General features: G+C 29.9%; 1 protein-coding gene across 1 annotated transcript; it reads left to right on the top strand.

Moving 5' to 3' along the window:
• The first annotated feature begins 2,536 nt into the window (after positions 1-2,536).
• LOC145184451 (polymerase delta-interacting protein 2-like) lies at positions 2,537-17,367 on the top strand. The gene is made up of 11 exons (XM_090092615.1): positions 2,537-2,684; positions 2,787-2,934; positions 5,555-5,615; positions 5,919-6,022; positions 6,236-6,338; positions 6,733-6,799; positions 8,664-8,768; positions 9,568-9,704; positions 10,952-10,978; positions 11,619-11,824; positions 17,075-17,367. Exons 2-11 carry the CDS (start codon positions 2,861-2,863, stop codon positions 17,166-17,168), a joined length of 978 nt encoding a protein of 325 aa, XP_089948741.1. The 5' UTR covers positions 2,537-2,684; positions 2,787-2,860; the 3' UTR covers positions 17,169-17,367.
• Positions 17,368-24,492: the final 7,125 nt, after the last annotated feature.

Here is a 24,492-nt window from a genome sequence, read left to right as displayed (position 1 = left end):
AGCTATTATAATGACACACCAGCGAGAGATCATTTGTATTTTAATAGGATAATTCTCCTCTGAACCTTACGTGAGAATCATAAATAGATGATCTATGAGATGAACTGTCTATGAGATTATATTCAATATTTGTTAAAACGCATTATCAAGCAAAATCCTCTTTTGCAAGAGAACCAGACAATAAACAAGAAAGACTTTGATCATCTTATCGCAGCAAATTATGAACCTCTAGTAATGAAAAACCTCAAATATGAAGATCCAGAATTTTACCAAAGACGAAGCAAGTTTTTTTTATCAGTTATCAAGTATTATTAAGAGTTAACAAATATGGAAAGGAATCATCATCAGTATCTTCCTTGAAGATGCATCTAACGCTGAGACAGAAGAAAAAGTTACATATCAATATTTCACTCCAAATTATAATGAGGAAAAAAAATGATAAAAAATTGATATGCTCAGTAAAACAATCCTACCAGTTCGATTGATCGATTTAAGTCTAGAATCTGTGTTTAATCAAGATGTCTGAACAGAAAACAGTGCCTCAAACAACAAATCTTAGTATATGGGGAAAGGTAAGCAAGATTTGGACAAGAATGCTAAATGGCACTAGAGTATCTATTCCTGTTATAAGCTACGGGCTTTACAATTATAATTTAATATTTGTAATAAAATAATATATATAATAAAATGATTATAATTAATAATTTAAGAATACTGAAAACAATTTAATCCAATAAACAAGTTGCTTACCACGTGAGATACCACGAGTTACTTCCGCTAACGGTCACACACTGCCCATTAATGGATTTTTTATACTACAGTTCGAATTTCAGTCATAAAGGACCTCGACTATGCTGTTATACTTAGGAAGGATTTCCTCACAGAACTAAATAGAATTAAATACTTTTCAAAAATTATGTTCAACAACAAGTTTGACACAAAACAACTTCACAAAATCCAACTTTGTCATGTAATATAAAAAATATAGGAATTTCCATCTAAACATAGATAAAATAAGTAGTTGATGATTGTGAGTGAAGGAAAAGAAAAAAGCTATAGACGTAAACTCATAACTTTCACTCAAGTATGTAAGTGACTTGTTTCCACCATTTATGGCATTAACATTTTTTTTTTCTAATTTTACTGTTGGCTTGGAGCACGTTTTTAGTGCTGGGATTGGGTATCATTAAGAAGAACATTCATATACCTTGACATATTCTTGATAGAGTCTTAAGTTTAAATATAACTCAGGCTTGATTTAAATTGTGGAATACCACCTTTTTATTAAAATGATTTCTATGAGCAGTTTTTTTCAAAATCTCACCAACCATCGTAACCATGCAAGCAAAATATGAAAATGGCCAGGTGTGTCATCTTTTTTTTTTACTTTAAACTATAGAAGCATGAAGTTTGTTTTAAATTTAACTTCAATTTTGTTCAAACAAGTTTTCTGTAGCAAGTAAAAAACTTTTCTAGTAAAAACGATTTCTGCTTCGAACCAAATCCAGAACTTCTCCATCAAAGTGATATGTAAATACTCTTGTATCCGGAAAAAAAACGTTCACAGGCAACACATACCGAATAACTCTTATTAATCACCTCGGTGGCCTCATCGGTGTACAATATTTTACAAATTTAGATTTAATGAGCGGTTTCTGGATAATTGAAATGGAAAAAACAAAATAATACCACGCCATACCAACTGATCTTCTATTTTATCTAGACGATTGTGTTCCATCAAGATCAATTCTTATTCTTTTATAAGCAATTTACTACGCGCTAAATTTACTACGCGTTAAATTTACTACGCGCTAAATTTACTACGCGCTAAATTACGACAAAAATACAGGAAACGCTTCTAATTAATAGAATTGTACAGTATCAGAATAGTTTTTAAATTAATTATCCTATTAGATTAAGTTTATGGGTAATAATAAGTAATAGTTAAGCATAAGTTAATATTAAATTTATGAAAACTAGTGTCTTGAATAACGATTCAAGATGCTATTAGCGTGTTAATGAGTGCAAGGTGTTAACGCGTGTAAGGTGTTAACGCGTGTAAGGTGTTAATATGTGAGGTGTTAATGTGTGTGAGGATACTTATTTTCAACATAAATGACATGTAAAGAAATAAGTAAAAAATAGCTTACTTTAACAAAAATAATAATATTTATAATAACATTAGAATAGTACTTAACCATTCTATTAATACATAAGTTAGGATTTATAGTGCATTGTCTAAAATTGTCTAAAGTTTTTATGCTATAAGGTTTTTTTAGCTCCCCCCCCCCCCCTCTTCATCTGATATGGCCTTCACCAAAACACACGCTGAAGGCAACTCAAAACAAACTGTCGATAAACATTCGATAGTCTTAACAAACATAAAATACAACAAACTAAACAAAGTACTTGTCGTTAACAAACAAACCTGTCATGAAGAAAACAGCGCCCATTCAGTTCTAACAATTAACCACGGCTAAATCATTGTAGTTAAAAATTAAGCTGACGGGAAGCTATTTCTTCAACTTATTATTATTTTATTTTTTTATGAGAACGATATTTAGTAAAGTTTCACTCTTAAAGCGCTTGAAAGCCCAAAAGAAAAAAAAAATCTTTCTATAAAAATAATCAAAAAATTGAGTCTAGAATTTGGAAGATTACTTAGATAACGGCCAAATTTAGATGTAAATTATTTTTATTAGAGTTTGATTAACGCTTTAAGTTCATTAAATTACGCATTTAAGTACCTTAAATCGAAGTATTTACGCTGATACTTTTGTTTATAGAATTCACTGTATAAGGTTAGGATTTTTCTTGACTGAAAGAAGCCATACAAACATAAAATGGCGTAAGGTTAGAGATGGCAGTAAAGATACTTAGATGTTCCTACAAGACTAGCTTGCAATGTAAATTCTTTCGGCGATATGTATCGAGGTTAGAGTTTAAATTTTATATCATTTTTGAACTTAAACGTAGGTTCTTTTTTTATAAAGATATCTTGATAATCCAGTTGAAGCAAGTTTCTCCGACATTTTTTAGATTAACGTTTAAATTGTTTTTCCATGAAATCGTTTTAAGAAAAAAATTATTACATATTATATCCTATTTTAATAACTCATAGAATAGATTGACTCTTTGCAATGTTGAAAGCTTTAATATCTTTTATTTCAAAAAATGAAAAGAAAACTATGACTATTAATTAAATTATATATATATATTATTGGTTGATTTTACTATTTTTTTCCAATATCAAATTGAGTAATGTTGCAGTTACTGTAACTAGTGTGTAACAACAATTCCACCAAATTTCAGGATTAATGTATTAAAAATGGCTTGCAGATTTGTATTTAAATTTCTCAGTTATGGCCTAAATTTAATAGTTTCTAAAATATTTGGAATTTTAATCTCTGAAATTTTAAATTCCAAACAAGTTATTTTATTTCAAAATTTCTCATTTTGAATGTATAATGCAACCTATAAAATGTTTGTTAAGTTACAACATTCAGGAAGAAGCTGAATGGCAACCAATAAAGAAATTTCCTGGAGACTACAGCTTAATTAAACTTCCAAATTAGATAGGGCTAAAGCACAAATAAAGATAGTTAGTGAAGGTGAAGATCTAGAAAAAAATCAGTTAATTTGCCTTGGTGTGGATAGCAAACTTGATCAGAACACTTGAACTTCTAGCAGAATAAACTCATCTGAAGGGGACATCACTTCACATTTACTTATGAAGATAGAAAATCTACTGGAACCTATTTGACTCATAGAACACTTCCTATTGTTGGCACAACTGGTTTAGTACTTGCAAAGGAGATGTTCAGTGTTTTACAAGAATTTAACAGTGTTGAAAGTATTCAGGCAGATCTTCTTGATAATACTGCTACTAATACTGGCCCAATAAGTGGTTTAGTGGTAAAACTTGAGTTGTTAAAAAGAAAACTGCACCTCGTTGGGTGCATGCTACATCAAAGCGAACTTCCTTTAAGAGCTCTTTTTAAAAAACTTGATGTAACAACTGGATCAGGAAGCTTTAGTGCCCTTCTTGGTAAAAGATGTACTGAAAATATTCAGGATTCACATCAAGTTTTATATGAACCTGTCACAAATCCTATAGTTTATGGGTATATATTTCAAAAGAAATACTGAAAGACCTTAGTAGTGATCAAAAACTTTTACTTGAGTATTGCAAAGGAGTTGGGTCTGGTAAAGTTGCTGATAAATGGGCTGCTAATAAAGTTGGCCCACTTAATCATGCCATATAACCACCTAACCAAGGTGGTTAACTCTAGCTATTTGCATTCTCTGTTTATATACAAGAAACAATCAACCAAACCAGTCGTTCAAGTTTATACTTCAACATGTTTTGAAATAAAGACATCATCTAAGCTGCATGACTCTCCTTGTCTTCTTTTTTCTGCTATCACTCAACTAGTTATTCTCCCATTTAATGATGTTATATATATTGTGAAGCAGAACATTAAAAATAAAGCATTCTGCCTAAGACCTAAAAACATTCTCTATGCCAAGGTTAAAGATGATGACAACAAGATCCGAAATCATAGTTTTCAATCAATAATGACTCTTAGACAAAGGTATCTTTTTAAATTATTTAATTGACTTAGTAACTTAAAAAAGTTTTTTTATTATTTTTTTAAACACAATCATGACGCAGCTTTGATCAAAGTTTTATATTTACAGAATAAACTTGACCAGTTTGCAAAATGAATTGAAAAAAATTCCTGTAATAAATTTTAATGCCAATCACTGGTATGAGTTCATAGACCTCACTGCTCCAGACGTTTTGGAGCCTCCTACTGACAAAATTGCTTAGCAGAAAGATGCGTCAAGCATATATGTCAAAAGTATATTATTCCCATTCATATGATGATATTTTTGAATAAATTCAAAAAGTTACTAAATTAGATAAACAGTTTTTATAAATTTAGGATCATAAATTATAAAAAAAGCATTTTTATAATTTATGATCCTAAATTTATAAAAAGGCATATTCTTATAATTGAAAGTTTTAATTTCTCCTTATCACGCTTTTTATAGCATTTTTTGTATAATCACAATAATCTTTAAAGTTAAATCTGCAAACCTTTCTTCATCCCAAATCACTGAAATTTTTTGAGGTATCTTATTTCAACTACCTCCAACTACTGCAACATTACACAATGGGCCAGGGTAAAATCACCCCATCACATAATGACATACCCTAATATATATATATATATATATATATATATATATATATATATATATATATATATATATATATATATATATATATATATATATATATATATATATATATATATATATATATATATATATATATATAAAGTTCTATTTTCAGACAATAGTTCCAAATGTATGTTATGTTTATTAGACATTTATTAGACAAACCTTATATGAACTTAGTTTGCAAATATATTGTCATGTTAACCTTTTCTTATTATTATTTGAAATATGGAACTAAATGAATTTTAAAAATTGTTTATATTATAAATTTAAGCCTTTAAGATTATCTTTTTTGAATTAATTAAAGGTTGGTAGAGGTAGGAAGGTTTGAAACACCAAAACAGCAAGCAAAATATGAAAATGGCCAGGTGTGTCATCTTTTTTTTTTACTTTAAACTATAGAGGCATGAAGTTTGTTTTAAATTTAATATAATATTTTGTGTATGTTATTTATCAAATTATTTAATTTATAGAGAATATAATTTGCTAAAAAATAACATTTAATGTTTTTATCTGAACAAAATATTTCCTAAAAATACTCATTGACAATGTTTAATACATTCCATAGTTCTAAAATGGAAAGTACTATACTATTATAACATAGTAAAAAATCATACCATAGTAAAAAATGGAAAGTGTTTGTAACCAAAACTTTTAATTTTTGTTATTAGTTGTTTATGCATAAGATATTTGGCTATCGTGGAGTAATTCTTTTTCCTTGGGTTGCAAAAGTCTATGATCATGATCAATTGGGGATGTTTTCTGATGATACTCCGTAGGTTATTTAATTTTAAAGTTTGTCATTAGAAAAGTAATATAAATGTGTAACTAAAAAACATTTGGTTTAATCTGCTGTTGTAATTAGTTTATTGTGATCAGTGATTCAATTGTTGACCCAATACACTTATAGCATATATATACTCAATTATAGCATATAAACTTTTTAAGCTATTCATCTTGTTCACTTTTTTACTTCATTCGATTTTAGATTGCTTGAGAAATCTTCTAGTAAGACATTTGGAAATGAGCTACAGGGTGTGCCAACCACTTTTTACCAAGTTTTGATTGACCAGAGAGATTGTCCTTATATTGTAAAAGCTTTTTATTAAAGTTATCTTATGCATTTTCAAATTTAAAATCTTCTTAAAGCATCAATGGTGTCCCAAGCACCTTAAATAATTTTTTTTTTTCAAATGTTACAATTTTCAAAATCACAATCTTTAAGTTATTAGATAATTGTTATATCTTTTCCTTTATTTTTTCTTCATACAATCAATCCAATTAGCAATGCAAGTCTTCATTAGATTTTTTTCACCATTTTTACATCATTCATCTACTTGAATAAAGTACTTCTTTTTGATCTAGTGATACCTTGGTAAACATCCTTCTCAACCTGACAAACAGCCTATCCAAAACTTTGTGCGGAATTTCTAATTTTTTTTATCTTCAATGTTTTTTACTTTTAAAAATAAATTATATTTTTAGAGAGCTCAACCGGAATCTGTTACATTCTTAGGAAGCAAAAATGATAATTCATTGTATGCTATTCCAGGTAAGTTTTTTTGGGTTTATTTGATCTATGAAATCTTTTAACATTGGATGTTTACATATGCATACAAAAGTTTATACGATGACAAGTCTATATTTTTAGCACTCACACCTGCTTAAGTAAATTGACTTCATTAAGTTTTTGAAAATTACTGGTGAATAAAATAAAAAAACTTTAAATGCTAGTTTATTTAAAATTGAAATGGGGGTGAGTGGTACATTAGAGACAGTTATTAAAACAACATTGGCTGCTCAGAATGCTGCATTTGTTGATTTATTGATACTCAGCAGCTAAATAGTTTAAGAAAATATACATGCTTTTCCCAAAAAAGTGTATTTACTTTTTATTTTAACTTTATAGCTGACACAAAGCATCATAAAATAATAACCAAGTAAGATTAACCAATTATGATATTTTAAAAAAAAAATCAAAATTGTATCCATTACTAAAAGTTATTTTCAAATAATAGTTCATATATAACCTGCAAATATAATACTCTGTGAATGAAGGAGAAAAAACATCCATTATCTCAGATTTGATGAAATTTGCCAATTGCATACATTAAAAGAAAAAGTGTAAGTTACTAATTTGCTGGCTTAAATGGTAGGAATACTCTAGCTAAGTCATAGATTTCTTTAGCTCCTGGTCCACAAGTGTTTGCGAACACCAGTGCATTTGTATCTGATGTGATATTGTTTACAGCTGTCCTATTTACTTTTGATGTGTAGTGTTTTCACCATGTAGGATAAGAGCTACAAACTTGGGGACAACCCAATTTTAAGGTATGCAGAGTTAAAATCTAAAGAGGAATTTAGGCATTTATGTTTTATATTTCAATGTTAGAAGTTGAATAATGTGGAACAATCCTTTTGCAGAAGATTTACAATTATTGTATACTTTCCATGTTTAAAGTAGATTATATTTATCATAATATAATTTTTTTTACAGAGTTGTTGTTCTTGCAGCCAAGGCAGTTGATAAACAATGGCATAATGTTTAATAAGAACAACAGTAATTAGTAACAAATTATTCATATGATACCCAGCAAATTATAGTTTTTAGCAAAATCACCCTGTACAATTACTTTCTTGATTTTGATTGATACTTTTAGTTGTTTTTTTGTGACTATGAACAAGCAATTAATGAATGTGAATGTTGGTAAATAATGAATGTGAATGCTCGGAATCTTGTAATGTAAACTAACAAAATCATCAATCAGAATATGAGTTTAAAATTTTTTACAGAATCTTTAATCTCCTTGCTAATTTTCTGATATTTTATCATAGTTTGATACTCTTGAATTCCATTCAGATCTCTGAATTTTTTGGATTTTTAAATTAAGATTTTGAGACATTAAGCTACTTCTCCTACTTTTATTACAGACTGAGAATTGGGAAACATTGTTAGTGTTTGATGTTTCTTTCCTATACTGAAAATCTTTAAGGATGTCTTTTGTAGGCGAACAAAGGGTTACTGCATGATATGAAACCAAATATAAATACCATGTCTATTCTGGTTTGGAATTGATATAAATTTGAATCTGATCAAGTTGTTAAAATTTTGTTTCTAGTCTTAAAAACGAAAGAAAACAAAATATTCATTTAGTCTGCCACGCAACTGGTGGTCTGTGAGCATTCTAATAGAATAATTCTCAAAGAGGTTAAAAGCTTTTAGGTTTTACTTACCAGTAATTCAGCTCTTCTAACTTTGAAATTAATTAATGACTACTTTAATTATTATAAGCACCTAATTTTCTCTTCAGATTTCGATTCTGCATCCCTTAAAATAGACAGGTACCTTTTTTCAAATTAACAACAACATAATAAGCTATATTTCACTTTTTTATATATATATATTATTTTTATAGGTCTGGATTATGTGAATCATGAAGATGTTCTGCCATATACTTCAAATGATAGCCAACCAATTCAACATGAACTTTTTGAGAAATTTCTAACACCTTCTGGAGGAGGTAAATATACCGGCTTTTTATATATATATATATATATATATATATATATATATATATATATATATATATATATATATATATATATATATATATATATATATATATATGTATATGTATATATATATATGTATATGTATATATATGTATATGTATATAAAATAACAGATATATAACAGATGTAAAAATTATGATTTTAATACTAAATTCATATTAAGATATCATGAATCAATACAATATTTCTAGACCAATTGCCATTAAGAATTCACTAGGCTTTACAAAATCTGAAATATTTTGAAAATAAAACAGGATTTACAATTCATGTAATACAGAATTCATGATTTATGCATATTATTATAGAATTAGTGATAATTTAGTAAGGAAAAAAGTTATAAGTATTATAATTTTGTTACATTCTTTTTAATAAAAAGGTATCTACATATATATACATATCTAAATGTATGTATATACATAGATATCAGTATATATACATATATATATATATCTATATCATATGTATATATATCTTTATATATATATACATATCTTTATGTATATATATATATATATATATCTTTATGTATATATACATATCTTTATGTATATATATATATATATATCTTTATGTATATATACATATCTTTATGTATATATACATATCTTTATGTATGTATACATAAAATATATATATATATATGTATATATATATATAAAATAATTCAACGAGCTCCATTTCTAATGAAAAAGTTGTATCATGCTGTCTACATACACTGAAACAATTTATAAGTCCCTTTGATTGTAGTTCCAGCTTTTGCAGCAAGCTCTACATTACAATTATGGCATGAAAAAAATCATAGATGGCTTGAAATTTCTGATGTTCATCGTGAAACCACTGAAAATATTCGTGTAACTGTGGCACCATTTTATATGGGATCAAGGGTATGTATATTCAACATTTTACTTACAGCATGCGGCCTTAAAACTCATACTAATTTTTTAAAATGGTACTCATAAAGACAAGTAAACAAGAAAATGCTTTTACCAAAATAGTTTATTTCATGTCCTTTTTCCATGAAGTTCTTAAAATTTCTCAACGTGTAAACCTTGATCATAGCCTCAATTCTGAGCCTAAACCTCTTACATTACTTCAGGACATACTCTATTGATGACAGAGGCCTTTAAAGCTGCAATACTGTTGCGGAAAGATCCACAGGCCTTTGACTCAACATATGCCCATGTACTTTAGTCCAGAGGGTTTAAATCTATGGAGCTTGGTGGCCACAAAACATTCTCCCAAAATTCTGGCATGATTTTTCTGAGCCATTCCTGGGTCTTTTTAGCTAAATGTGGTGGAGCCCCATCCTGCTGGAACACAGTTTAACATCAGGGTTGAACTTAGAGGTGATCCACAACCAGGCTTGGCCTTCAAAAGTTTTGATAATCCCATCCACATTAATTTTGAAACATGAATCAATAAAAACAGGAGGCATCTTCTGGCCATTGGGAGCAACAACTCCAAACATCATCACAGAAGCAGGTCGTTTTGTCTTGAACCTAAACCTAATGGACTCTGGAACATCTTTTGGCTTTGAGGTGCTGCTCTAGTAAGCCTTAAAGTCCTCACAGTTTTTGTCTTCGCACTTTCTGGTTTCCTTACTAAGTGATAAGACAAAAAATGGGTAAGACTTCTTAAATTGATTTAAAGTATTGTACACAGATTGTTTAGCCATCCCAAGTCTTGCTATTATGTCTTTGGGCGTAATACCCAAAAGATGAAGGTCAATGACAATCTTATTTTTGGCAGTCATTGTAAAAAAATCAAATTTTTCATTTTACTGCTTGTTTATGTATAAATCAAAGGTTTCAAAACCATAAATCAAATGATTGTTCCTCCAAAAAAAAAAAAATTAAAAAAGGTATCATAGTTTGCACGGTTTTTAAGGTCTCATGCTGTATTAGAAAATAAACTATGTGACAAGTTTATTTCTTAACTTTTTCTCTTGTCTTTTCTTTATATTATTTAGGTCATTGCGTTTTATTAGTAAATTACTATTTGCAATGACCTGTGTTTTTTGTAACATCCTTAACACAAAATATATTGACTGATTGATTGATTGAATGAATAAAAGTTTTCCTTTAAATATGTTGTTCTACTTGTATATTACTATTTTTTTTTTTAATTTTAGCTTGTGCAACAGACTACAGGCTATTGGGTATGTTTCTTATTCAAAAATGTCTCCTTTTAGACAGGTCAATAATTTTTGTTTAACTAAGAATAAATCTTTAAACTATTTTAGTAACAGGAAATGATTAAATTAGTGTGCAAAAACATATCCAAAGTTTAGGAAAATTTTTATTAATGTGAGAATTTTTGTTAAAAATAAGGGCATGAAAAACCCAGATTTATAGAGGAAAAGGATTAGAAACACTGTAAACTTTTTGTAGGAAGCAAAACTCAATCTAATTATTAGATCATTTAAGCATGTGAATGGTAAAAAAGACCTCACATTTGCACCAACATATTCATTAAATAGTTCAGTGTTTTCACTCTGTTACCAAGGATTCATTCAATAATAAACTATTAATAGCGATAATATTTGTTCATCTTTAAATTAGATTAAGATGGAAAAGTTTCTGAAAAACAGATCTCTATCATGCATTAATAGGTTTTAGAATTTTGAAGTGGTTTAAACAGAAAAAATAGGTTGTAAAATTCCCTTATCACCCAAAATTGTTAGCAGTCTAAATGCTTTTTAAAATAAGTATATTTTAAAAGCTACTATATTTTTTTTAAATTATTGTTTTACATGTATGGGCAGTATGGTTGAAAATAAAAAACTCTCTTTCATGTAGTGGCGTTATGCTATTCGCTTAGAGAATCTTGGTAATGAATCAGTTCAGCTTCGAGAACGTCACTGGCGTATATTTAGTTTCTCTGGTACCCTTGAGACTGTTCGTGGTAGAGGAGTTGTAGGACAAGAACCTGTATTATCATCTAGACATCCAGCATTTCAATACAGCAGTCATGTTTCTCTTCAATCTCCTAGCGGCCAGATGTGGTAAACTTTCTACACTTCTAAATTAGCTTTTGAAATGTGTTTAAATAAAAAAATTTCTTCTGCATTTGCAGATAAATGAAAATTCTGTCATAGGTTGTGTCATTTGGCCAAATGCTTTTCTAAGCTCATATCACTTTCTTAAATCATTCTATGCAGCTCTTAACAGAGAATGCCTTTAAATAATTCTATATTAATCTTAACTTTAAATAATTTCTTTATATAATCTTAGCTTTAAAAAATTTCTTTTAAGATTATTTTATTTTTTAAAATCCCTTAAAGTTTAATATAAAATTGAATGAGACCTATTTTAGGTTTGTATTTTATACATTCAGGGATTCTAATCAGTCCTTTCTATCAAAGAGGAATTATATATTTTATTTTTTAGAATTTTTTATATTTAGTTAATATATTTAGAGGAATCTAATGAGTCCTCTTAAATAATGATTCTCATAATTCCTCTTCAAAAAAAACTCTGATATACATTTAGCATGTAAATAAAATACAACGAATTTCTGCCATGAGATTGTTTTCACTTGTAAGGTGCAAAAAGCTTTATCAAATAATGTGGTCATAGAAAATGTTTCTAGGCAATTTTTTTTTTTAATTTTATATTTTTATGAGTGCTTTCTGCTGTTACAAGTGTTATTGCTCACTATTTTATCACATTATGTCCGGTTTAAATACAACATAAAACTAGCAGTACAAACGATTTTCACGCAATTAATGTTTTTCAGTATCTCGTATACATTGTTTTAGATTCATCAAAGATTAAACTAAAATCATTGGATTCCTTAAATACAGAGATAAACAATCAAAAATTGTCACACCTCATCAAAACCCATCAACTCTCGTTAAATTCCGAAAAAATTCTTAGAGAACCTAATTAATTAAACTAGTGAAACAGTCCTGTACTTTGAACGGTTTTTATTGTGTTGTAGTTTTAAAAAAATAAATGATAATACCCGGTTTTTATTGTGTTGTAGTTTTAAAAAAACAAATGATAAAAACCCGGTTTTTATTGTGTTGTAGTTTTAAAAAAATAAATGATAAAAACCCGGCTTCACATCTGGCAAGATGTCGAACAAAATCATTCGCTACAAAAACTTAATGACGCAAAATCAGTTCAAAGTTTTTTGGTGAGGAGATAAAAACGAGCTCTTCACTTAAATGTCTCTTGAGAGTTTTCTAGCTAAAGAGTTCTGAACTTTGGGGTAACTCAAATAATATAGTAATCATATGATGCTAAATGTCTCTTGAGAGTTTCCTAGCTTAAGAGTTCTGAACTTTGGGGTAACTCGAATAACATGGTAACCATATGACGCTAAAGTTTTGATTTTCTTAATAAAACAGCAATAACTTACATCTCTTCAAAATGCGAACATTTTTCGAACTCGAACACATTTCGAATTCGAACGAATTTGGGACAACTGGAAAGAGAAGCTGACGAAAGTCTCAATTGTTTAGCTGTAGAGCCTCCTTTTTTGCAAACTTCGAGAGAAGAAAAGAAGTAATTAAAATCTATCAAAAACGATTTATATTGGTGCATGTGGCTTTCATCCTGCCTATAACACTACTCATAATGCTTTTAAATATGAGACATTAAAAAGGAAGGGAAATTTTGTGTTATTTTACGCATGATTTTTCGTAAAGTGAGTTGATTACAGAAATGCTAGAGGGGCGAGTTAGAAAGTCTTCTGGTGCATCTTGTACGCCACAGATGGGTGGAAAACCAACTGGTTGCAAGTAACTCAAAAGAGTCGTGCGCAAAAAGTGTTGCAATTATTACCAACGTGCAAACAGCCAGGGCTTGTCTAACCAATACCAGTTATGATATTATATATAATACCAGTTATGATATTATTATATATAAAATAGTATCATAACTGTTATTGGTAAGACAAGCCCTGTAGCATTATAGCTACAGTGGTTTTCATAAATTTAGACGCACTCATATTTGAGAATTTAAATTTTTAGTTTTTTAACAATAAAACAATAACGAAAAAAGATTTCGGTTTAGTTTTTTTTCTATTTATTAGATAAATACATACAGAATACAAAATTTTAAAAAAATTTACAAAAAAAATGCAAACACTAAGTAATAATTAGGTACAACTACATGGTATTAAAAAAATAAGACAAAAAAAATTGTTCATAAATTTAGACGCACGATACATTAGGAGGCGTTATTTATGAACCAATTAATATTTTGTATATCCGCCTTTTGCTTTAATACAACTAAGAACTCTTCTAGGCATAGACTCAACAAGATTTTTGCTCATCGCTTCTGGGACCTTATACCAGGTCTCTTTAAGGACGTCCTTCAGCTGGCCAAGTGTGGAAGTTTGAACCTTTGCCAATTCACGGTCAATCCAAGCCCAAATGTTTTCAATTGGGTTCAAATCAGGTGAGTATGGAGGCCACGGTGTTGTCTTGATATTATTATCGTTGAACCACTCCTTTGTATAGTATGCAGTGTGTGCAGTAGCGCCATCTTGTTGAAGTTTCCATGGTTTATCATTGAGCATATGCAGGTCAACTGATAGAATTAGTTTGTTTTCCAGTACCTCTACGTATATTCTGGAGTTGATTCTTCCGGTGTATGTTGGGCACATACCAACACCTTTGTAATTGAAGCATGACCAGATTCCTATCGAGCCTCCTCCACTTTGTACAGTCAGTCTAATCTACCTGGCGTAATACTTTTCGTGAGCCATTCTTTTGACTGTTATGTTAGATTTGCGATTGATAGGCTCAAAGTTACTCTCATCACTCCACATAATTTTTTTCCATTGTTCTATTGTCCAATACCTTCTTTCACGACACCATTTTAGTCTCCTTTGTTTATCATATGGAGGCAAGAGCGGTTTCTTCAAAGCAGAGTAGACTCCAATCTTGTATTTGATAAGTATTCGACGGACTGTGCTTTTAGAAATAGATGTATTTCGCGTTGTATTGAATTCTATGTTCAATTTTTGTAACTAATTCTTGGATTAGCTCTGACAGCTCTAAAAAGGGCACTATCGTCCTTACTGGTGGTTGACAAGGGTCTACCTGGCCTCGCTTTCTCGCTGGCACCACCAGTGTGAAGAAAGTTTTGCTTCGTTGTCCGAACGCATTTCTCAGAGACTCCAATTAACCTGGCGATTTCTCTATTACTTTTGGTTCCTTCTTTGATGTGAGCAATAATTTGCCATCTTTCAGCTTGAGTGATACGTCATTTGCCTATTTTTCGCGTCTTTTTAGTGCAAAACTTACTTAACTTTTGTTTATTTATTAAATAATGATTAACTAATTCCTGGTAAGTTATATTTATATAAGGTTTTTTGACAAAATTAATTTGTTAAGGCCTATTAATGAGAAATATGGAAAAAAAAACTACTATTTAACTATCAACTAACAAGATATAAGACTTTTTTGATTGTGCGTCTAAATTTATGAATAAAATAAAATCAAGCTTATCAATTAACTTTTTTGTGTTAATTGGTATAGAATAAGTAATAAACATCCTGTAAAAAAAATTAAGGTGCTTTATAATAAAGTTTCACTTCCTCTATTAAATTATATATCAAACATAGCGGTAGCACTTTTATTTTATTTTTATTTTAAGTATTTTTTTACATATATGTAAAAAAAAAAATGAGTGCGTCTAAATTTATGAAAACCACAGTATTAATGAATCAATTGTCTTAGTTAGAATCATTACATTCTTTGAAGAAGCTGCAAGAAAACTTAATGATATTTTTTCAGATCATTCCGAATGAGATTGAAGAACAACCTGAAGCCTGTGTAGCTTTGCTGCAAAGTATACCAAGTTCATCAGTCATAATAAAACTTTAACCAAGTTCATCAGCTATATTCTTATTGTCTCCGCTGTTGTTAATCGTTTAAAATAATCATATTTGCCACTAAAGTTAAATGTATTAAAGTGAGGTGCAATATTTACTTTATGGTTTGCTAAAAATGAAATTTGAAGAAAAAATCAAGAGGTCAAGAGGATTTATTAGAACCGCTAAATAAAAGAAAAACAAAAGTAAAAGAAATGCAAAACAAATCCGTTAAAGATTGGAATTCAATCCCTCGAAACTTTGTAGACCGCCGACTCATGGAAATATCTGTCTTAGGACATTAACTTGAAGCTGGTTTATGTTGAATCATTTTCCAAATCATTCTTTTCAAATATTAACTTTAAAAATTTAGCTCAGAATTTTTACTTTCACCAGGAACATGCCATTTCTGCAACAAAATCTCGACTTATTTTATCAACCAGAACGGAGTTTAAATTTGTTTATATTCGTTTAATTGAAAAAGTAATCCAGCAACATCCTTTCTACTTTCTCCAATACAATGCTTTACAATTGCATTTCACGTATAACAACTTCTCCTTCTCTGTGAATAAGATGCACATAAAAGTTATACTCATTTTTTTTTTTTTTTTTTTTATTGAAGTTGAAGTGTTAACAAGAAGCTCTAACAAGAAAAGGATTTCAACGTTGACATTTAGTTTCACAACCAGTTTTTTAACAAAATTCTCCTTTAAAAGCTGATAGCCAGAAGTTTTGTAGGGTTGAAGAATGTTTTGCAGGTGTGAAGAACATTTTTCAGGTTTGAAGAATGTTTTGCAGAGTTGAGGAATGTTTTGTAGGGTTGAAGAATGTTTTGCAGGGGCTGAAGAATGTTTTGAAGCACCTCTAGCAACAAAATTTGTCCGTAAGTTAGTATTTGTGAATTTTTCTGTAGCAAGGAAAGACATTTTGACCATGATGTTGTTTACTACTCTACAACTTCTTGAGGAACTCGTTTAACTAAAAAGATTTTTCTGTAAATGCTGGTTGAGAAAAAGTTTTGGCTGGTTGAGAAATCGTGCAAAAGTTTTCAAAAAAACTACGAACAATTCCAATTTGAATGTATTCAAAAAAAAAAATTACGAATCATCTAAATTATAATCAAACTCACTTTGAGTGCTTTTAATTTTTTTCAAACATAATGCACATAATGTAACATAATAAACTTAACAATGCACATAATATAACATAATAAGCATAATGTAACTGACGACAATGCTAGTAAAATAATCAGTAGATATTTAAATACATAATGTTAATAATAAAATGGATTGCGGTCTTTTTCTAGAGAAGCAACGGCTAATTATATCGCTGAAAAATACTTTCTATTTGTATTCGTCTGTGAGTAGTTTTTTGTTTGTTTTTACTTTCATTATCAAATATTTATTTTTGTATTTCTCGTTTAAAGGGGAACTTATCGAATGGAAAAAACAGACGGTAAAACTTTCGAAGTTCGTATTCCCCCATTTGCATTGGAAAGCAAAGAAGACAAAAACACTTAAAAGTTTATTTAAAAACTCTTTTGCTTTTTTAATTGACTTAAAAGAATTGAAAATTTTTTTCTTGGGTTTACTTCAAGATGATTTTATTAAGTTTTAAAGCATATATTTTTTGGTGAGAGCCGCGCGGCGCAAAAATTTTTCATGTGAAGAACGACTTGTATATTTTTATGTACTTACGAAATATATTTATGATCTTTGAGCGATCGTAAATCCTAATTGCTCATTATTGAAACCTATCAATTAGAGTTTCTATCAAAGCGTTCTCTAAACATCATTTTGTATCAAATTTTTAAAAATATAATACTTTTAAAATTTTTAATGATGTAAATTTGTTTTTTACAGCAAAACAATACAAAAGTTCGCTTATAAGTAAATACTTTCGTGCTGCTCAACTTCTTTTTTAAATCATTTCCAAAATTTCAACGTTTCAAACATCAACATTCAAATTTCAACGTTTCAAACATCAACATTCAAAGTTTGATTTAAAAAAGTTTTGGATATTTTTATCCGAATTTTTGTGCAGATAGAGGAAAGGTGCCTACGATAGCATGGCTCTTATAGAGATCATTTGTGATCATAATTCCGAAAATATTTTTCTTTTTCTTTTCTTCTTTTCTTCTTTTTGGTACTTTTAGTATATGGGTATTTCTTTACTTCTGGTGAAAATTCGTACCTTTTTTTAGCCCAAATAATGTTTTCGTAATCAAGAAACTTAAATTTTGGCTCGTGGTGTTGTAGTTTTAACATACTTATACACTGTTAAAAAATAAGATTTCGCAAAAGGTTTTTTACCACTAGAAAACCTTTTGGTGTGTAAAAAAAAGGTTTTTTGAAAGGGTTCTGTTAGAAAACCCTTTAACGAAGGGTTTTTCGTGGTGAAACATAAGAAACCAATAAATACCGAGTATGGTTTATTGATATCCAGTTTCGGATTAAAGGTTTTTAAAAAAAGAGTTTTCTAGAAAACCCTTAAAGGGTTCCACCCTCCGGACAAAGTAAAAAACCTTTTTTTTTTCATATTGTATATTTAAGATTATGATTTCTATTATACATCATACAGAAATGAAAATTTTATGGAATTCATCTGCAGGTTTTGTGCATTTATTAGAATACTTATATTAATGTTATGTTTTGAATAAGGTTGACACAGCTTGTTTTCATAAAAATGATGGCTTTTTCCTATGATGGCATACATTGATGAGTCACCCATGATGGCATAGGTGTGCCATCATAGGATTTATTTGATGTATAAAAATACACGGCCTACATAAAGTTACAGAGCTTAAACTATGCTGATAACTATGAATAAACTCAATATCTGTATACTTATACGTATGTATGTATATGTGTGTGTATATACATTTTTTAAAAACTTTCTTTACAAGCACCCTTTAAACTTGACAGGCCCGTTTTTATTTCAAGGTAACAAAGAACTTAGGACTTAACCGGTTTCTCTTCATTATCAAATCACAAGGACTGAACAAGGGTTCATACAGGACAGACAGGGGCGGGTTTAAGGGGGGGGGGGGGGCTAAGGGGGTAGTAGCCCCCCCCTTGGGACAATGTTATATTTTTTTTAAAGCGAGTAATAAAATATATCAATGATCTTTATATGCATAAGTTATGCATAAATGCATATACATAAGTTATGCAACATAACTTAGTTTTAGTTTTATTGGAAAAACGCTTGAATGCTTCTTGCATTTTTAAGTTAATAAGTTTCTAAACCATAATGCATTGCAACTTAGATTGTTATTATAAAGCGCTGTCATATAGTTTGCATTGTAGTTTATTCTTCTGTATTTGTTTATAACCATGTTTTTTATTTTTATTTTTTAATTTTAAATTTAACTTTTTAAATTTTAAGGGATATTTTTAAGTTTTATGTGTTGTATGTCAAGTGTTATTTTAAAGTTTTACACAAAATTTTTAACAAATGAGCAATGCCAATGGAAATGGTAAAAACCCAGTTAATGCAAAAAGAAAACAAGTCAATATTTCTACATATTTTAACAAGAAACACATTTTATCAGAACAAGTTAATAAAACAGAGAACTTAACCATTCCAATACCGTGCACTTCTCAATTATCTGAAAATGAAAAAAACACTGCTTGCAGTATCGAAAAAGATATTTTAGAACCTTTAACTTTTATTGAGGATATTGGATATTATATAAACTCAAAGTCTTTAAATCAGAATACAAGATATAGATTAGTTCAAAAAAATTGGTTGCCTGGATCTGATTTTATTTATCCTTTTTCAACACATGTTAAAAAAGGCAAAGAAGTAAAGCGATACTTAAATCAATCTCACTTAATGAAATTGACATCAATCAAATTTTTGTTGGTAACAAATAAGAAATTAATAAACAAGCGGTTTTAAAAAGCTTGGCGTGGGTAAGAAAAGTTATTAAGCACGCGAGAGAATGAGTAGAACCATTAAGAATAGTCCATAATTTACGTCAACCAACTTTGACCAATTTTACCCCCATCGTAATGCTTTTGTAACAAGATCCGTAGTTTAAAGACGACCCTTTATGTGAATTAAAATGTTAGAGACAAATACGACTAAATAGACGTAAAATACGACTAGGTAAATTTTTAAACTTTAGCCCCCCCCCCCCCCCCCCCTTGGTAAGTGACCAAACCCGCCCCTGAGGACAGATGGTACTGCTAACTTTTCCAGTTGTTCCTAAAATGTCCCCACATATTTTATAAACGTTTAAGGAATATTCTCCTTCAAGTGCCAAATTGTTTGCTGATAAAAAACCAATTATTTGATCAACAAGAGTTGCTCTTCACAATTCAGAAGGGTTACCAGTGGTGGTAGAACTTCAGCTCTATGACATTTGCTTCTTTTAACCAGTTACAGTGAATATGCTTTATCTGTCAGTTCCAATTCCTTCTGATATCTTATTCAAAGGCACTGGAACGTGAAATTGTATCACAAACGTAATCTAGAAGCCAAGGTTTGAGATGCAATTTTACTGTTAATCTCTGTTAGTTCCTGATTGTCGCGTAACATGTTCTCTTGTATAGTTTTCCTTGACAGATTTTAAAATACTTACAATCACAGTCCTTGGCCTCAATAAGAAATCAAAGGGGTTTAAATCAGGCAAAGAAGGTGGCTAAATGTGTTTTGGACAAAAATTAAATGTCTCAGACAATAAGATTTCCACAGTCATACTAGCAGGCAGCACTAAAGTGAAGTGAAAAGAAATTTGTTTAAAAATTTATTCTCTCTGATTTCTATATTAATTATAGGAAAACTTAAAAAATGAGACCAAGATGAGCAAAAGTGGACAACTGCAGCGATTTTTGACTAATATTATTTATTATTGATAGCGAAAATCTTACATTTTTTTAAAATTATTTTTATAAGAAGCTTCAAAATGGTTATATATCAGGTATGGTTTTATTATATATAAACGTTATGACTAAAATAATCACAACGACCTACATAACTTCGAGTTATTTACTATTGCTAGATTGATTTTATTTGAATTTCGCCTAAAACACAACATCTTCTAAAAAAAACTTGTTTTTTAATTTATTTTAAGTATAAAATCATATCACAATATTTCTTATAGTGGTTCCTATTTAATAAAGTTGTTAAAACTATGTACAGATTAATACTTTGCCAATGCTATTCTTATACTTTGCTAATTATATTCCAGAAAAAAAAATGTTAAGATCTAAAATAGATCATCTTTTTTTTTTTAGGTATTTAAAACCATTCTCTGTGGTTAACTGCCAACAGAACTAGATGTCATGCGATAAGCTGTATTTGCAAGAAATTGTAAGCAAGCTATACTAAATATCATTTCTCAAATAATAGGACAGTTAAATATATGTTATGATTTTAGAGAAACTTCCTGGAAAAAACCATTAAAAAGAAAGAAGCAGCTTCAACAGCATAGGAAATTTCATTCTGGTCTTAAAAATTAGGGGAAAGCGAGAAATACTATTTCATCATTTACAAAGAGAGTTTTTAACCTTTTTGAGCAGAGAAAAAAAGTTGCAAAAAATCCCAAATTCTAGCGGGAAAATAAAAAAACAACTTTCAGCTTCATAACGAAAAACAAGCCGAAAAGTTTGTTTGTTTTGTTTCGTTGTTACCATCATCTTTGAAGAAGATACAATTGTCGCTCTCTTCTCTTTGATTGATCTGTGACTCACGGCAGTCACGACTCCCAGACAGATCTTCTGCAGCAATGGCATCAGCTGTACTTGAGGATATTGTCATTATTTCACATGATGACAAAACTTAATTTCTTTACAGGAATAAGATAAGGCGTGAGCGCAAAAAAGCCAGGGATAACCTGAAAGTTGTTGAAGTCCAAGTAAAGGCGTTGTACTTTGATAGCAAAAAAAAACATACCAATTTGCCATTAACAAGAGAATCATAGTGATGGAGGAACACATATCCTTGATTTAAGAACCTAGAGGAAGCAACTTGGAACATTGTATTCTTCTTAGTGATACAGCTTAAGCATTAAAATATGCCATTCTTCAGTATCCTAAAGAATACAATATCATTTTGGACAATTTACAAGTGCTGAGCGGTGATGGAATTAATGTAAACACTGGAAACAAGGTTGGTGTTATTAGATGGGTTGAACACTTCTTTGATTGAAAACTTCAACAGCCTCTACAATCGGTAATTTGTTTACTACATGCAAATGAGCTTCCACTACGCCATTTGTTTGATATGTTGGATGGATCATCATCTGGTCCTATGCTATTTATGCTCCTTTTGGTCGCTTGAAACTTCTGAGGTCTTGAAGGTTGTTGATTTTCAACCTATATATCATAATGTAAAAATGCCAGAGGTGGACAGAAAAGTATTCTGTACAGATCAGCTTTACCTTTATGATATCTGCCAAGCTGTACTAAGTGGTACTTGTTCTACTAATCTGGATAAGTACAGTCTTAAAAAACTAGCTCATTCTAGGAGACTCACTGCCAATAGGATCTTCAGATTTATATATTTCTACCAGCAACCCCTCATCAAATTTGGTAACTATAGCAACATTAATTAACCGTGTTTATGTCCCTTTGTGGTTCATCAACAAGAAGGAGTCTTCTATCGTTCATTGCAGCAGACATTTGTGCAGTATTATATTATGCAGTACAATAGTCAAATCACGGTATCTGTCTTATGCATTATGTAAGGTAGTAGACAAAGTTCTATTCAAACAAATATATTCTTTGGTCATCAAGAATATATACTTCTGGCAACGATATCTGATGAGCAGCCACATATCCGAGAATTAGGTGTTAGACGTATAAAGAGAGCTAGAGAAGAATGAAGTATGAAAGCTAATCAAACAAATTTGCGGCAGTCGAAAGTTCCTACTGTCAATTTTATGGCAAAGAATACGTGGGAGTTGATTAATTAGAATAATTCACAGCAGTCGGAGCCACCATTAACAATGCTGCTCACTGATGAGCAACTGGAAGAGGCAAAAGAACATCACATTCAACCTTTTGGAAGTTACCGTGCAACAAAAAGACTGAAGAACGTTGTGAGAAGATGGTGTCAGTGGCTGTTGCTTCGGTTTATGGCGAGATGAAAAAAGATGGTATGATACGTGTCCGTCTGCGTATCATATGCCAAATTTTAACACCAAGACTCATTATAACACAAGTTAGTACAATTTATGCTCTAAATATAAATATATAATATAAATGTATTAATATTATGTTGTAGATGCTGTTGAATTCTAAATCTACTTAAAAATTGAATGCATTATTATTGGTCCGAAAACCATAACCTGTGGAGGATGCCTAGACTTTTGCACTAATTTGGCATCAAGTTTTTTTTGACAATCCTTCTTACTGTTGCGTCAGACACACTGAGGTCCTCGTTATGGGGTACCTATCAATCTGGCTTTTGATGGCACTGACGAGCCTGGGTGTGAAAACTAAAGGCTTTCTCGTTGAATCTGAGTTACTTTTGACATGTCCTTATTCTTTTGAACTTTTTTTTACTCTGTAAATTAGGCTCAGAGATGTTCCAACTTCAATAAATGTGGAAATCACATTTCCACATGGAGCTTCCAGAAAAAGTTTTATTGCGAAAAAAAACCTTTAATAAGTTTTCAGTAAACAGAAAAAAACTCTAAATGATTGTTTTTTCCTGATACAAAACCAAAACAATTGTCATTAATTGTGACGCAATCTGGATTTACAAACACACAAAATATATTTCCACTATTCATTATGTAATTTTCCTGCTGCTTAATTTGCAATAAAATAAATTGAGATCACTGGTGGGAGGTGACGTCGGAATTGCACCAATGTTCTATCAATCTCTCAGCAACAAAAAGTCGATAAAAAAAATCAAAATCCAAACTTATTGTGTTAAGCACAAAATAACCGACTTTTTTGTACTTCGCACAAACAAAATGTTGACTTCAAATTTTTATTAAAATTAGCTGCTGGAGTCAGTTGAATTGACTTCGGAGTGTATTTTATCGTATTTAAACGAAAAAATGTAACGCAAATAAATTAAGGTTGGTTTAAAGAACGAGTTAAACAAATAAATAAAACGAAAGAGATTTTTTATTGATGAAGTAAATATATGAACTTTATTAATGAAGTCGTTCAATTCATTGCACCCAAGTGTTACGAATCCGTAGTTATTAGCCACGAGTACTTTTTGTGCTACAGTAGTTTTGGTCCATGATTTTAAAGCATTAAAATTGATACCTTCATCTCTACTGAATAAACGGAAGCTGTGGTTGTTTTCCCAAATGAGATAAAACGTTATAGCTATTGCAATAATAAGAATAATAACGTAGGAGTTTTTAGCGTTGAAGTTTTATACTGATGCGCTCACTTATTATTATAGTGCGCTCTTTCTAATATTTAGGTTCGGGTTTATTTTTATTTTTGTGCAATGTATAAATAGAAAAAGGCCAAACCGCTTTTTCCTGCGTCATAATTAGAACTTAAAATAATAAACATCGTAATTTTGAAAAATTCTTGAAAATTAAGCGGATTGATATTGCCAATTTATAATCCCTAAAAAACGAACTCAAGTAAAACAAAGTCGAAAGAGTATTCTAACTTTTTCAGCTTGTTAAAACATAAAACTTGAGAAAGCTAACAAAAAATCTTCTGTCTTTTTCATATTTACAAAAATAAAAAGTATTTTTGATTTTACGTTTAATTTCATTTTTTTCCTGTAATCCTAAACCCAGATAGGTAATTTATGTAGTTCATCCATAGTTTATTTATACTTTTAAAAAGTTATGAGTCCATCCAATGATTAATATCACCATCGAATGATATAACCAAGTATAACTTATTGCGCGAT

This window comes from Hydra viridissima, unplaced genomic scaffold (genome assembly GCF_058129835.1).
Source record: "Hydra viridissima isolate aposymbiotic clone 2 unplaced genomic scaffold, HvirCarnegie_v1 scaffold_7, whole genome shotgun sequence".
NCBI lineage: Eukaryota > Metazoa > Cnidaria > Hydrozoa > Anthoathecata > Hydridae > Hydra > Hydra viridissima.
The sequence above is the reverse complement of the archived record's forward strand: the minus strand, read 5'-3'. Positions and strand labels throughout refer to the sequence as shown.